Below are 17,181 nucleotides of genomic sequence, written 5' to 3' on the forward strand. Positions count from 1 at the left end.
AGGGTTTTTCAGTAAGAGCGCTTCAACTTTTGAACTTTTTTGAATAAAACAAAAACGGTGTGACTTTTTTAACTAATTTTTTTTTATTATCGAGTTTGAACATATACATTTAAGTATGAAATTCGATTTCTTTTGCATTACCACCGCGTGCACGTTTTACGAAGTCCAATCGTTGAACCCAATTTTCGACCACTCTTTTGCATAAATCGCCCGAAATTCCAGCAATTTCGCGTTCAATATTGGCTCTGAGCTCACAAATCGTCGCCGACTTGTTACTGTAGTCCAATGACTTCACATAACCCCAAAACGGGACGGCTTGTTAAATGGACCGTAAAATGGCCGTAAGTAGCAGCAACAGAATGATTATTTTCATAAAAAATTTGCACGATTTGCAATCGTTGCTCAAGTGTGTAGCGTTCCATGATGAAATGTATACTAATGAAGTTTACAAATGACAAGCGAAAAATAAAAAATATTGCGTCGTTCGCCCTCCCTATCGAAAAAAAGTTGAAGAGCACCTATTGAATAACCCTATACCTAGTTTTAACTAATGCACATAAGTAACACCTCCGTAACACTTTTGAAAAACTTGAAAACAGCAATACATAAAATGGATCATTGTTATTCCTAAAAATTCAAAAAAAATATATTGACTAAAGTAAGTAGGATAACAGTTTACTAATGTTATTAATTAGTGGGTGTTCAAGCGTCGATAGATCTAATAATAATTTTCAAATAAAATAAAGAGAAAAATAAAAATTTTCCTGTGGAACTTTTGCTTATTCAATGTAAAATAAACAAAGCAGATTTTACAATTACTATTGCAGCCAGTAGCAAACTTTCAGCTCGTTTCCCTTTCGATTTCCCACCATTTTTAAACGTCTTTCAAATGTTTTTAGGCTTTTGGCGGCTGCCTTCTGTATGCAACATCTTAGCCACGCAGCGTGAAAAAGAAAATGAAAACTAATTGAGAAAAACCCCATACGCGTTGTAAACTGAACAAAACATACGCGTAATGAACAAAATTAAAAAAAAAAAATTATATATTTCTTTGCACCAAACGTACATAAATGATTTGCGAAAACTATACGACGAAGCGCGCTCGCGAAATAATTTCATAGTTAAAAATAGCTTCTATTTTTTGGTGGGTTTGTAAATCGTCTGTTTGCATTAGAAACGAATTTGTTAATTTGGCGCTATGGCTTCTGCCATCGAAACGCGCCAGAACCTATGGTCGGTTGATGATGGCAATGGATGTGTAGACAGTTGAATTGGAAGAGGGGAAAGTCTGCAGATATTAAGGGATTATATTGTGTCATAGCGTAAATTTTCAAATAAACCTCAGGTAAATTGACGCAATTGGTACATTCACGTGTTTGCATATACATATAGGCTGTTTTACATACATAGATAGTATGTACGGAATTCTCTTATACAGATTTCCACTGACTTTCGTCAAGAAACAGTTTTCGAGAGCAAAGGGAATGTTAATTGTTAGTAATGTTACATATATAGGGGACAACTCAAAAGGAATGCCGATTAGAATTTTTGACATCGAAAGTAGCACTAATTACATAAGAAAGGGTAGTGAAAAAATTAATATTAATAAAGCAATACACAAACGAAGAGAAGAAGGCAAAATGTATTTCTGCTACAAGCAAGGACGTAGAAAATGGGGAAGAATGGGGGCATTCTACGAAAACTAGTTTTTCTAGTGAGATGCGACGGATATTTGGAACAAGATATGCTCTGGTCGAAAATAAATGGAAAGAAGAATTTGTTTTATCTATTATAGCTAGGAATTCAGTATTTTTCGGGCAAATATTTCCATTGCTTGAATAACACAAATATTTTACCATGTAAATAATCTATTGATTATAGAACCGTGATATATTTGAATAGAAGTGGACACCAATCCTTTGTGAAATATTTATGTGTTATGTTTTCTAGAAAAATATTATTTTTATATCTCACCTGATGTAGGGCAGTTAATCCGTCAACATTGGCTGTATTGATATCGGCACCATTTTCCAGCAACTTTAGAACTTCCTCCTTGTCGCCAGACATGCATGCTGCTAAAAAGACACAGCCGGAGGAGAATTTGATTTTTCGTCCACGCTCGGGACGTGGCGTTGGCGGTTGACGATTTGTATCTGATTCCTCCCAGCGTTTCAGTTGCTCGGCCCGCTTCATAACCGCCGAATTGTTGCGCACATCCAGAGATGTCATTTTGAAAGCTTTTTTGATTCCTTGCCTCTTCTAAACTTTCGTCTTTGATATTATGGTGATATGAATTATCACCCTTTTGCTTGGCTGACAATATTAATTGATCACCCAATCTTTCGATCAATTTGTTGGATCGTACGCCTGCCTACCAATCAGTCTGCCAGTCACTCAAAGGCAGACTTTATGTATCCGTCCCGCCGCGGAGCTGGCAGTATTTTGTGACAGTTCGTATTTCAATTACAATAAGAATTAAATTTCCACAAACTCTTCAGCACAATTTTTGCTATTTACAATTTGAGTTTTCGTTTAAAATTTTTTTAAATTTTATTTTCGCTACTAAGTATAACATCCATGAAACATTAAGCATGTGAAATTGAGAGGAATAGCTATAATAAAGTAAAAACTAAAACTGATTTTCTCTAGCACAATTGAGTTTTCTTTTCAAAATATATAAAAATTTTGATCTTGTCGTGCAATTCCTTCAATGAATGTATTAAACTGTCATTGAAAGTTGACTTTGCCCGATTTAATCAACATTTCTGCTTTCTTGCATATTTGCTCTTATTTACCTTCTTTCGATTTCTTTCACTTCATTTCACACACCATGCAATGATGAAAAAATTCACCCTTCTACTATCTTTCCTCTTCGTTTACTGCGCCAGCACTTTATTGCACATCACAGCTTTTCTTCTTGATTTTGCTTTAACGTATTTCTTTTTTACACTTCACTGCATTTAAACTTTCTTTTGCCACCTTTTATCCGGTGCTTTTTTCTTTGATATTTTGTGATATTCCCTTTCCTTCGATTTACTTTGTGTCAATTTTGATCGTATCCTACTTCTTCTACATCTAGTTGCTGGACTGCGTCCACCACCTTTTCGTTTATTTTTTCTTTTTCCTTCACTAGCAGAAAATCTAATTCTTTTTCAAATTTCATTGTAGCACAAAATTAAATTGTTTGCAATTTCGTTTTCGTTCATAATACTTTTGTTTTGATTATTTATTACAATAGTTTTCTCGTATCGTGGTTATTTGGCTGTTATTGCTCACTGCACCTTGCAATGTTTTTTTTTTATCGATTTTCCTGCAGTGCGCTTTTCTAAGTTTGAAAAATTTCGAAAATAATGTGAACAAATAAGAAACGTTATATCAGAAGCACTTGCGTTAATAGAAACTAAACAGAACACTTGTCAAGAAGGAAAATAGCAACTTTGATGGCGGCAGGAGCAGAGCAACTGCGCAGCTCCAACGACGATCGGCCTCCATGCCACTCAAAATCAATTCATTTAACAGTACTGCCAACACTTTTTGTGGGGCGTTTTTCTATAAAACGCTTTCTAGATAAAACAATGTGGATAAATAATTAAAAAAAAATGGTTGACGCTGTTTAAAATCACTCAGCGAAAATAGTTATATAGTTATATATAATATTTATATACTATAATTAAAGAAACAACTTCTAATATGCTCATAAACAAAGTTAACAGATTCTCGGCAACTCTAACACTGCACACAGATGGAGCCGAACAGAACGCCGATCAGCAAAGTGGGCCGAATACACCCGAAGATACCGCTAGCTGAACAGCCCAATCGTAGAATTAGCTCACAGCAAATGCGTCAAATTGTCCAATAAACCGAAACAATGAAAATACAGCAGCAAGATCGCGGTCGCCGAATATTGACAGCGCTGTTTACAGAGTTGTGCCGGCGTTTACTATGGGAGCCCTTAAAATTCAAATTTTACAAATTCAGCAATATATGTACATATGTTGAATACAAAAAATTTGTTTGGAAAACAAATTAAACTATCTACAAAGTCGACGTCGTCGTTACTAGCTCTGCTACGCAGCTGCCAGCCGTACTGTTGCATTGCATAGTTGTTGTTTCCAACCTGACATAAATCCAACAGCCGCATAAAAATCTGGCAACAGAACACAAAAGAGATTACAAGATGAAGCAGCTAGTAAAAAAGAGTAGGCGATTGCATAAAGATATATACTCAAATAAGTATTTCAAATTGGATATAAAAACACTTGAAACACTGTTCTAAAAGCATAATTTATATTTTAAGCTGTAGTGAAACCAATTTCTTGCCCTAATTGTTCCAAATTGATTAATTTCTTCATGGTTGATAAACATTTTCCATCTACATTATTCACACTTTCAGCATTACCATTTCATATATTATAACCGTATTTTTTAATCACCTATTTTTTAGTTTCAATAATGTTAGTAATCAGTCCGTCCTTAAATTTCACGTTTTGCGCGTAACTAACGAGCTCATTTATTTGTAGCGTCTCCGCCACTCCTCTCGCGATTATTTGACTTTTTCGCAACACATTAACCGACCGACCAAGTAATCTCTATTCGTATAATTTTGAGGTTGGGGTTGGGGCTCCGCTGGCGTACGCTGCCTCTGCTGCACTTTGCATTCCAGCTAGTTCCCCCTTATTTCGATTAAAAGATTGTGATTATTTTCTCTATGTGCTCCGCATTCATTATTTAAACTAGTTTTCACTTTGTTAAGCTTCACCACACAATTATTAATTCCTTTTGTTCTATCCAGATACTTAAACGCTTTTCAAAGAATATTCACATACATTTTTTTCACTAATTTCACGTTACAAATTACCAATGAATTTGCTCCTGTTTCCGATTTCGTCAACTTCGGCGATAATTTTGATCTTTTCACGTACAAATTTTCACAATTTCTACCACTTCTTCAATCTTTTCGGTTTCAGGGTTGCATCGAATAACACTTTTTGCAAATACTTGAATAATAAGTTGTGTTTAGTGAGCATTGAAAATGGTGGCTTCTCGAAAAAGCAAAATGATAACCACAATTTTTAATACGATATTAAGTGGGCCAAGTAAAACTGATATTCTTTTTCAATTTATATTTTTAATAAACAACCCACTAGTGAATATTTTCTTTGAAATTAAAATTAATTAGCCAAATAAGTAAAAAGGGAAAACAACTAAAGATAAAGATAGAGGATTTGAATAAAACATTGTTACAAAGTGAGTTCGGAAAGCATTAGTACAACATAAATAAAATGCTTGAAACTGCCTCTCCAATATGATATGTTTTCTTTGTATACATGTATTGAGCAAACTGTAGTAATTCAGCAACTAGAGTTATAACAGATTAAAACCAAAATTGAAAAAAAAAAAAGATAATTCAAATGTGCGTGTATCAAACGGGCTGAGACATTTCACATATCCGGTGTACAGAATACAGAAAGCGACGCCTTCCAAAACCTCTACTCTATTTCTTGCGATTTCGACAGCTGATGACGTCATCTCTTCAATTAAACAAACAAAAGCATGAGAACTTACTTATTCGTAAATGTTCAGTGATTGTCTTGCTAATATTATTATGATATTCAGATTTTTAATTTTTAAGGTAAACAAATTAATAAAAATGAAATATCGCGTGTTCAAGTGTGAAAGCACGAATTATAGAAATACCAAAAAATACAGTGTTATTGCCGATCACGCCGTGGCAAAAAATTGTGTGCGTATAATTGTGTTTGATAGCTTCTATTGCTTTCGCTTACTAGTTTATTGCTTTCACAAGTCATTTTACTCCTTTGTTTGTTAATTTGAGAAGATGACGTCACAGCGAATTCGGAAGGCGCAATCTTGTGTTTTATTGTTGTTGCTTTATATTATAAAACCAAGAGTAAATGATGTAAGATCAGATTTTGTAGAATTAAATTCTCGAAATTCTATCAAATTTACTGAAGGATAGTACTTTTTGCAATAAAATTGTGATAATTCTTGTTTTTTGAATAATAAATATCTTCAACTGAAAATTAGTTTTCGTTTTTAAATAACAATAATTTTAATGAGATAAAAACAACAATAACCGTTTTACGGCTTATATTTTGAGTTATGAGTTTAAAATTAACATAACACAGTGTGTCAATCAAAAAGCTTTTCGTCTTCGAAAGCGTCTTCTGAAACATTTGCACCACTAATAGCATTTTCAGTTCGTCTATAATTACAACATTACCCTTAGGCTTTAAGATTATTTTATTACATAAGAAACATAAGAAGCTTATTAAAATATTCACAACATACAAATTAGGCAGTCATCAGCAGAATTGTTTTAAAACTGTACCTTCCCTACTTAAGTACGTCCTTTATTGGTATGGTATTGTGGCAAAACACAAAAGTTTGCGAAACTACCGGCAATACCCAATAATGATGGAGTACACGATTGCGCTTTCCGAATTTGCCGTATTGTAACAGCGCATGAATAAACAACCAGAAGGAAGAGGAATTTCTTGTTTGTGAAGAAGAAGAGTATGTGAAAGCAATGGAAACAACTGAATTTATACGCACACATGCTTCCTAGCCATGGTTGACGTCAAAATCGCGAAAAATAAAGTAACCACTTTTAATGGCGCCACCTTAGATATTCACTTCGCCTTGGGCAATACTGAATGAATGCTATACCAAAACAAAAACGTAAATACCAGATGACAAGATGAACGTTTCGAGAAAATACGAGTTACCATATTTAGAACATACGATAGGTATTAAGCACATGCATATAAGCAGATTGGCATGCGCGTAAAGTAATCAATCTTAATTTGAGCGTGTGAACGTAAAGTAAAGTAATTGAAATAAAATAAAGCAACCAAGTTGTGTTGCCATTTGTTTGACCATTTTACCAAGAAACCCAGTGACCGAACTCAGAGAATAATAGAGATACGTTTTATTGGAGAAAAACGTAAAAATATACGTAGTTTTTGTTAACACTTAACACGCTGAACCGTGTTTACGTTACGTTTTATTTATATATGATGCCATTTTCAACAATTTTTATGCATGGCAACACCACAATTTACGACTGTTTGGCCAGACAAATTTTTTTTGCTGTTAAAATTAGCGAACTCACTCCTCTCTTCGCGTTCCGTGCAACAACAACACGGTATTCGCCAAACAAATGTACACGATGTACAGAATGCAAACATGTGGCCAACAGCAAACCGATAGTCGACTCCCGGTGAATTTGAAGGAATCAGCTGATTTGCTGAAATAGTAAGGAATATCGCACCGGGCTTGTTTAAAACAGAGGTAGGCAAAAACGGAGATTGTGTTGGAGATATACGAAAAAATCAACGTCGTCTGAACAACGATTGATTGGAAGAGCGTTTGAAGATGTGCGTTATGATCTGGCATAATTGTATTCCGAACTCCCCTATGACGTTGAGCCTAAAGTTTCTCCCTTCATGTGATTCAAGAGAAACGACTAAATAGTCGGGTGACAAAATTTGTAGTGTGCGATGGGTCTTACTTTCCAATCTTTTAAGTTCTTTGTGTCACTCTGTGATTGATATTTGCATTTGGTAATTGGGAAATAACTCGCGCCAATGTTCAGAGCAAGGATGTTAGGATAATTCATTTTGTTTTCTGATTTGGGCAAGTATTTGCCTAGTTACATATGTTAAGGTATTACGATGTATGAGAGTTATGACAAAAGAAAAAAGTGATATTGATGCGTTAGAGCTGCCTGAATACTGCTTTCACAACAAATTCGTTCTAGTAGAAGAACTCGCTCTGGAACGAAACTTTTTAAGACTGCATCAGGGGCGCTGCACTGTAATTGGTAGGTTACAACAACATCACAGCGGATATCTCATATTGGAAAACATTAATCTATCACATTTGCCTAGGTATGCAATATGTTTTGCTTTGCAAATAAAGCTTTTACTTTTAATTTTGTCGTATTCACTAACAGGAAATACGCCTTGCCTGAAGGTACAGTAAATTTGCGTATTTTTAAATTTGCTGTTTGGGATGTCGAATTGAAAATTGGCCATTATTGCGAAGTGGTTGGTGAAGTTGTCCTTTGGAATCCAAATAATTCGCGAGACAATTGGTTGCGATTGACACCCCGGGGAGCACTGGAATCTTCACAGAATTTCGATAAAATCAATAACAAAGAGATATTTGAACAATTACACAAGAAGTATTTTCTAGCAATAAATTGTTTCAAAATAGATTACATAGAATGTCCAGCGGAATTGATTGAAAGGCATTTAAAGATACGACATTTGGCGTTAAATAATGCAAAGAGATAAACTGAAATCGATGTTAAAAAACTGGAAATCCTTAAAGCATCCGGTAAGTAATTATACACATATGGTTGTAAAAGGGATTTGTATATGTGAATAAATCGCTGAGGTCTATGGTGATTGCTGTTAGAAATTGCTTCCATTTCATTACTTTATGTTTCATGCAGATAACCTAGATCTATTGTACGGCAGCATAGATCGATTCGTCTACTTTGACGCCTTGAGCTTAACAAATTGTATTTAAGGTGCTTGAAATTATGTATATCGTCCAGATATCAAGAATTTTTAATAAGATCAAAAAGTGTTTTCTTATTGCGGTCGACTCTCAGCAGGCAATGGCAAACCTTCGAGTATATTTCTGCTATGAAAAAGTTACCATAAAAAATATTTGCTCTTCGGAGTCGGCTTAAAACTTTAGGTCTCTCCATTTGTGGAACAACATCAAGATGCACGCCACAAATGGAGGAGGAGCTCAGCCAAATACCCAAAAAGGATGTACACGCCAAAAATGGTACATACATATACCATTGCTTTAGCTGTACATCTACAACTAGATCGATTGATTTCTTTATGCAGAATAGGAAAAAAACTGCCAGAGTCTAAATCCCGATAACTAAGACGTGCAATTGGAAAATGGAAAATCTGTAATATCCCATAAAATATTTAGGATTAATATATGTATTTCTTTTGTAATTTGTTACACTACTTATATTGGTATTCAAATTTACGTCTAAAAAGCAAGCATTCAAAACCTTGATGCATTCAAAAAAATTAGAATTTTATTTTACTTTATTTTCAATTAAGCCAAGTAAACTCGGTTTTATAGAAAGCACGAATTATAGAAATACCAAAAAATACAGTGTTATTGCCGATCACGCCGTGGCAAAAAATTGTGTGCGTATAATTGTGTTTGATAGCTTCTATTGCTTTCGCTTACTAGTTTATTGCTTTCACAAGTCATTTTACTCCTTTGTTTGTTAATTTGAGAAGATGACGTCACAGCGAATTCGGAAGGCGCAATCTTGTGTTTTATTGTTGTTGCTTTATATTATAAAACCAAGAGTAAATGATGTAAGATCAGATTTTGTAGAATTAAATTCTCGAAATTCTATCAAATTTACTGAAGGATAGTACTTTTTGCAATAAAATTGTGATAATTCTTGTTTTTTGAATAATAAATATCTTCAACTGAAAATTAGTTTTCGTTTTTAAATAACAATAATTTTAATGAAATAAAAACAACAATAACCGTTTTACGGCTTATATTTTGAGTTATGAGTTTAAAATAAACATAACACAGTGTGTCAATCAAAAAGCTTTTCGTCTTCGAAAGCGTCTTCTGAAACATTTGCACCACTAATAGCATTTTCAGTTCGTCTATAATTACAACATTACCCTTAGGCTTTAAGATTATTTTATTACATAAGAAACATAAGAAGCTTATTAAAATATTCACAACATACAAATTAGGCAGTCATCAGCAGAATTGTTTTAAAACTGTACCTTCCCTACTTAAGTACGTCCTTTATTGGTATGGTATTGTGGCAAAACACAAAAGTTTGCGAAACTACCGGCAATACCCAATAATGATGGAGTACACGATTGCGCTTTCCGAATTTGCCGTATTGTAACAGCGCATGAATAAACAACCAGAAGGAAGAGGAATTTCTTGTTTGTGAAGAAGAAGAGTATGTGAAAGCAATGGAAACAACTGAATTTATACGCACACATGCTTCCTAGCCATGGTTGACGTCAAAATCGCGAAAAATAAAGTAACCACTTTTAATGGCGCCACCTTAGATATTCACTTCGCCTTGGGCAATACTGAATGAATGCTATACCAAAACAAAAACGTAAATACCAGATGACAAGATGAACGTTTCGAGAAAATACGAGTTACCATATTTAGAACATACGATAGGTACAGAGAACGTTAAATATAGAGAAGTCTCACGAGCTACGAATGGTGTGAATTGTCAAAAATGAAGTCTAACCGCGGCCGGGGTTTAACAGAGCTGAAGTCTAACCGCGGCCGGGGTTTAACAGAGCTGATTGCAGTGAATTCTCTCTTCCTATATTGGCTCTGCACACAGAGAACGGTCTCTGTATATCATAACGTTCTCTGCTTTTGCTTCTGTAGAAAATCAAATTGACGATTAGCCGACGGCATTTTGCAAAGAATTTGCTTGTTCATTTCTACATATGTATGTTCCCTTGATGAATGAAAATTTATTCAACTAAATGATTATTGATGAATAATTTGAATATTTATTATATGCGCCAACATTTCAAATCAAAGTAACTTTAATATTTTGATTTAATTTAAAAAAATGCACTATAAAACGACCTCTCACATCTTGGTATGTGCATTTTAGTAAATTGAAAACTATACAAATTTGATGAAAATTTTTATATACAAGTGCTTTGGTATTTTGACATATGTATGTAAATATATGTATATCAATATATACATACATATGTATATGTATTATGTTAGCTATGTTTGTGCAAAAGTTCAATTGGATCTTCAATTCTTATAGTGTTACATATGTATGTATATATCATATTTACATTTGAATATGCATTCATTTGTTCCTTTGCAAACGAAATTTTTTTCAATTTAGATTTATTACATGGAATAATATATGTATGCATTTTATAGATAGTATAAAACTTTGAAATTTAAAATAAATAAAAGAAAACTTCAAAGAAACGTATGTATTTGCATATATGTACATATATATTTGTTATTTTTGGACAAAAAGAAATTGGGCATTGTTATACATACATTTGTTTGAAATAAAATTGACCGACAGCATTTTGCAAGGCATTTGAGGCATTACGTTTTTATTTCTGTTCTGTAATTTTTCATCCACATCCTATTGCAGGAGGTATACAAGCATGGTTTGTATACAAGTTTTGATATTCTAAATAAATAAAAGAATAATTTTAACAAACCCAAGATATCCTCCATATTTACATATTTTATAGGATAAAAAAGCATATTCGTATGTTACCGTAAGTATGTATATTTGGATTAGTAACAAAATCTGTTTAAACTGTTTCTTACTACAAACATATGTATGTACATGTATGCATACACATGTAAGAAACAATTAAGCAAAAGTTCAATGTACTGAAGCAACCATGACCTACCTCACGTATTGGCATATTGATGCCCTATTGTATGTATGTCCGTACATACATATACATACATTCTCGACTCCCAGCAAAACTATGCTTATTAGTATATACATACATATGTATGTATGTACATACAACAGCACACACAAAGCACTGGCTTTATGCCTCTGCACGCGTATGTTTCCAAAGCTAAAATTATAAGCCGAGCGGCTGCAAGAACAAAATACATTCATAGGCGCAGTCGCAGCGGTCAGATTTTTTTAGTCGCAACGACGCTGAAAAATCCAAAATATTCTATAACACTAAGTTCGAGCTCATATGCTCATATGCCCATATGCCATTTTTCTCGCCAATTCGAAAATAGTCAATATTGTAATATTTCGCGTTGAATTATTTGCCAATATTTGGTAAATCTTCAATTTTTGTCAAGTCGAGTGGCCGCGGCTCCGTACATATGTATGCATCAATATATGTATGTAAATATGTGTTCTAAATTCTCGACAGCAATAGCAAATCGAAATATTTTTTCTGTCGCAAGTGCTCGCAGCTTCATATGTATGTATGGCTATGGCAGTTTGTATGCATGTATTTATGTACTATATATGTGTGTTTGCTTTTGCACGTCCATAGGAAAGATTTTTCATATGCAGATATTTATTTTATTGAGCTGAACGAATATATTGATATTGTAAAGAAATCCTGTCGAATTATATTATTGGTATATGTTTCTTTAAGATCCTCTTACCAAATAAATATTGTTATCCTTAAGAAAATGAAATACTATTTTTTTTAATTTTAATTTTTTATTTTTATTCACAAGTAATTTAAGTAATCTTATATGTACATGTATATATATTACAATGCTATAAATAATAGGTATTTACATTTCCTGAAATGAAAAAAAAAATATAAAATTGAGAAAGCACGAATTACGAAATTGTTCTCATACTATAACAATTTCTCACACGACTTCGATATGGACATCGATTAAGTCATTGCGATTTACCTGATTTTTAAAACACTACTCTCAATCCATCATGATTAAGAAAAAATTGTAGTGCTTAAAAATCTAGGCTCGGGTGCTAGCTGAAAGAGAAGAAAAAATAAAAATGAAATGACTTAGTAATAATAAATAATAATAAATAAATAATATTTGCTTAAATTTAATCTAAAAACTCTTAGTTTTCCCTATTTCCCACTATTTATAGCACACTCTAGACTTCATAATCCGCATAAGCTGTTCAAATGCAAAGTTCAAAAACGGTTTGAGATAGAAAATTAATACAAATAATTTTGCTTAATATTTTTCTGATTGGTTGTTTTGATTTTATTCAACAAGGCATAGTAACGGATGCCGGGTATTGTAATATTATGGTTATTAATAAAAAATTATTTTCTATCAAATATATGCACATACACATTCAAAAATAATTTAAATTTCTTAACTTCCTCCACTTTCCTGCCTCAAAACTCTAATGCTACCAGTTAGCAAACCTCACCCTCAATAAAACCTATCCACCCTAATATTATATCAAATGTATGCAATAAAACCTATCCACCCTAATATTATATCAAATGCATGCAATACATATGTAGGTATGTGTGTTTGATATTCTTGTAGGTTCGCTTTAGCGAAATATAAAAACACACATACCTACTTATGTATTGCGCAAAAACTTACCTAAACGAAGGGTGGGGATGGCACCCTTTTTCAAACATTGTCCCCCCACAACACATGCCTCAAAGTGTTTTACACACACAAATGAGTTGTGGGGTGGAAGATGTTCCGTCCTGGCAAAATGCAAATTCTCCCTCCATTTGTCTGCTAATATGGGGTCCTGTGGGAAAGAAAATAATTTCACTTCACTGTTGTTTAAATAACACCCGCGCACACGACACGTTCTGCTCATTTTTAAATCGAAAAAGTTGAAAAAAATTCGGAAAATCGAAAGCGTTTGAAAATTGCGCGACGTCAATCAAAAGTTTTTCTCAAACTAAAGTTCATTAGACTCTTTTGGTTTGACATGGAAATTTTGGCGCAAATTACGCAAAATCAATTCAAATTCAAAAATGAATTTTCATGCAAATAAAGAGACAAAAAGCACCTGTAACCTAACTTTGGCACAAAACGGAAAGTTTCCAAAAAAAAAGCTCTTAATTCTCAAAAGCTGTTAAATTTCTGCAGTTGAGCATATTTCTGTTAACGTTCTGTGAAAAATGTCGCTGTTGTGTACCACGCGCGCAAAACGAGTACCCCTGAAAAGTGCTGCCATTTCAGTCATTGAGACTTCTCTATATTTAACGTTCTCTGATAGGTATTAAGCACATGCATATAAGCAGATTGGCATGCGCGTAAAGTAATCAATCTTAATTTGAGCGTGTGAACGTAAAGTAAAGTAATTGAAATAAAATAAAGCAACCAAGTTGTGTTGCCATTTGTTTGACCATTTTACCAAGAAACCCAGTGACCGAACTCAGAGAATAATAGAGATACGTTTTATTGGAGAAAAACGTAAAAATATACGTAGTTTTTGTTAACACTTAACACGCTGAACCGTGTTTACGTTACGTTTTATTTATATATGATGCCATTTTCAACAATTTTTATGCATGGCAACACCACAATTTACGACTGTTTGGCCAGACAAATTTTTTTTGCTGTTAAAATTAGCGAACTCACTCCTCTCTTCGCGTTCCGTGCAACAACAACACGGTATTCGCCAAACAAATGTACACGATGTACAGAATGCAAACATGTGGCCAACAGCAAACCGATAGTCGACTCCCGGTGAATTTGAAGGAATCAGCTGATTTGCTGAAATAGTAAGGAATATCGCACCGGGCTTGTTTAAAACAGAGGTAGGCAAAAACGGAGATTGTGTTGGAGATATACGAAAAAATCAACGTCGTCTGAACAACGATTGATTGGAAGAGCGTTTGAAGACGTGCGTTATGATCTGGCATAATTGTATTCCGAACTCCCCTATGACGTTGAGCCTAAAGTTTCTCCCTTCATGTGATTCAAGAGAAACGACTAAATAGTCGGGTGACAAAATTTGTAGTGTGCGATGGGTCTTACTTTCCAATCTTTTAAGTTCTTTGTGTCACTCTGTGATTGATATTTGCATTTGGTAATTGGGAAATAACTCGCGCCAAGAGCCAGAGCAAGGATGTTAGGATAATTCATTTTGTTTTCTGATTTGGGCAAGTATTTGCCTAGTTACATATGTTAAGGTATTACGATGTATGAGAGTTATGACAAAAGAAAAAAGTGATATTGATGCGTTAGAGCTGCCTGAATACTGCTTTCACAACAAATTCGTTCTAGTAGAAGAACTCGCTCTGGAACGAAACTTTTTAAGACTGCATCAGGGGCGCTGCACTGTAATTGGTAGGTTACAACAACATCACAGCGGATATCTCATATTGGAAAACATTAATCTATCACATTTGCCTAGGTATGCAATATGTTTTGCTTTGCAAATAAAGCTTTTACTTTTAATTTTGTCGTATTCACTAACAGGAAATACGCCTTGCCTGAAGGTACAGTAAATTTGCGTATTTTTAAATTTGCTGTTTGGGATGTCGAATTGAAAATTGGCCATTATTGCGAAGTGGTTGGTGAAGTTGTCCTTTGGAATCCAAATAATTCGCGAGACAATTGGTTGCGATTGACACCCCGGGGAGCACTGGAATCTTCACAGAATTTCGATAAAATCAATAACAAAGAGATATTTGAACAATTACACAAGAAGTATTTTCTAGCAATAAATTGTTTCAAAATAGATTACATAGAATGTCCAGCGGAATTGATTGAAAGGCATTTAAAGATACGACATTTGGCGTTAAATAATGCAAAGAGATAAACTGAAATCGATGTTAAAAAACTGGAAATCCTTAAAGCATCCGGTAAGTAATTATACACATATGGTTGTAAAAGGGATTTGTATATGTGAATAAATCGCTGAGGTCTATGGTGATTGCTGTTAGAAATTGCTTCCATTTCATTACTTTATGTTTCATGCAGATAACCTAGATCTATTGTACGGCAGCATAGATCGATTCGTCTACTTTGACGCCTTGAGCTTAACAAATTGTATTTAAGGTGCTTGAAATTATGTATATCGTCCAGATATCAAGAATTTTTAATAAGATCAAAAAGTGTTTTCTTATTGCGGTCGACTCTCAGCAGGCAATGGCAAACCTTCGAGTATATTTCTGCTATGAAAAAGTTACCATAAAAAATATTTGCTCTTCGGAGTCGGCTTAAAACTTTAGGTCTCTCCATTTGTGGAACAACATCAAGATGCACGCCACAAATGGAGGAGGAGCTCAGCCAAATACCCAAAAAGGATGTACACGCCAAAAATGGTACATACATATACCATTGCTTTAGCTGTACATCTACAACTAGATCGATTGATTTCTTTATGCAGAATAGGAAAAAAACTGCCAGAGTCTAAATCCCGATAACTAAGACGTGCAATTGGAAAATGGAAAATCTGTAATATCCCATAAAATATTTAGGATTAATATATGTATTTCTTTTGTAATTTGTTACACTACTTATATTGGTATTCAAATTTACGTCTAAAAAGCAAGCATTCAAAACCTTGATGCATTCAAAAAAATTAGAATTTTATTTTACTTTATTTTCAATTAAGCCAAGTAAACTCGGTTTTATAGACAAATTTATAGTTATCTGTGTAAATTATACATATTTTCGTTGTTGTCCCGCATAGTGAAAACACTGGCTGTTCATTCATCTCACCAAGCTTGGAATATTCAGTATTGTAGGTAAACTCTACAAATAGACGGAGCCGCTTGCACTGCTTGAATTCCGATAACTTATTTTTTTTTACATTACCATATAAAATTATTCTAAGTGAAGTGCATCGATTACGAACCTGATCTGAGGAATTACTTACCATACCGCAATTTAGAGACAATTTTCGTTAAAAAAAGTAATTTCGCCATTTTTCACAATTTGATAGTGGATAAATAAAATGTCGCTTGAAATCGAGGCTCAAAAATTGTGGCTTATACTTTGGTTATTTACTTTAATTTAATTAAAATTTGTTCACGTGCGCCATAAGTATTTAATAAGAAGCATTAACTTAAAGTGTAAGCTTTTATGCATTGCAAGCGAACACAATGATAGGGCCTTGTTGTACATGTATGCTGCTACAACAACAACAGCAACAGCGGACCATGGTGAGGTAGGGTACACTAGACAGGGCTAGTTTATGGGGCGGCAGCCCTTGGTTGGGAAAAACCCGAGTCATTCCGGTAACGTAGAACCGACTGCCATGGGAATGGTTGATGATACAGACAGACAATTAACGACATTCATCGGGAGACTTTTACCACCTTCTTAAGCTTCTGACATCCGAATGCCGTCATCGGAGTCCAACTAACACCCATTGCAGACGAAGAGCTCCAACTTCCCGAAAGTCTAGCGTAATCTTGGCAAAATTACGTTCTGGATACTGTAGCAGATTAAACACCTACCTATCCAGAATCGACCCCGACATACTAAACATACCTATGTCCGGCATGTGAAGGCACCCCGCACGACACTAACTTAACCCTTTCATATGCCCCATCAAACCCACTCATCTTACACCCCTCTTTCTCTGGACCCAACCTGTCGAAGAAGCAAGTTTCCTGGGCCTACCGTTAGATGCACTAAACGAAGATGACCGGTGATTTACACTACACT

At 34.3% G+C, this 17,181-nt stretch overlaps 3 protein-coding genes across 23 annotated transcripts in view; 2 read left to right on the forward strand and 1 right to left on the reverse strand.

The window, feature by feature from the left end:
• Positions 1-4,946, reverse strand: part of LOC128861555 (protein phosphatase 1 regulatory subunit 12A) — a 124,383-nt gene extending 119,437 nt beyond the window's left edge. For 5 of the 21 annotated variants that reach the window (XM_054099786.1, XM_054099774.1, XM_054099778.1 and 2 more), the window contains exons 1-3: positions 4,400-4,933; positions 2,796-3,325; positions 1,975-2,612 (exon numbers count right to left, since the gene is read on the reverse strand). In XM_054099786.1, the coding sequence (XP_053955761.1) occupies positions 1,975-2,229 (255 nt within the window). In that variant the 5' untranslated portion in view covers positions 2,230-2,612; positions 2,796-3,325; positions 4,400-4,933. Of the gene's footprint in view, positions 1-1,974; positions 2,630-2,795; positions 3,326-4,399 lie in introns of all 21 variants that reach the window. The other 16 variants (XM_054099776.1, XM_054099773.1, XM_054099785.1 and 13 more) reach the window with 13 other exon arrangements.
• A 2,616-nt stretch (positions 4,947-7,562) lies between these two features.
• On the forward strand, positions 7,563-8,384 carry LOC128860590 (uncharacterized). Its single transcript, XM_054098203.1, has 2 exons — positions 7,563-7,913; positions 7,979-8,384. Exons 1-2 carry the CDS (start codon positions 7,702-7,704, stop codon positions 8,319-8,321), a joined length of 555 nt encoding a protein of 184 aa, XP_053954178.1. The 5' UTR covers positions 7,563-7,701; the 3' UTR covers positions 8,322-8,384.
• A 6,261-nt stretch (positions 8,385-14,645) lies between these two features.
• The window catches only part of LOC128861558 (death-associated inhibitor of apoptosis 1), a 57,883-nt gene continuing 55,347 nt past the window's right edge, over positions 14,646-17,181 (forward strand). Inside the window, exons 1-2 of the mRNA XM_054099790.1 lie at positions 14,646-14,917; positions 14,983-15,368. The gene's annotated coding sequence lies outside the window, so the exon portion shown is untranslated. The remainder of the gene's footprint in view (positions 14,918-14,982; positions 15,369-17,181) is intronic.

Source organism: Anastrepha ludens, chromosome 4 (genome assembly GCF_028408465.1).
Source record: "Anastrepha ludens isolate Willacy chromosome 4, idAnaLude1.1, whole genome shotgun sequence".
Taxonomy (NCBI): Eukaryota; Metazoa; Arthropoda; class Insecta; order Diptera; family Tephritidae; genus Anastrepha; species Anastrepha ludens.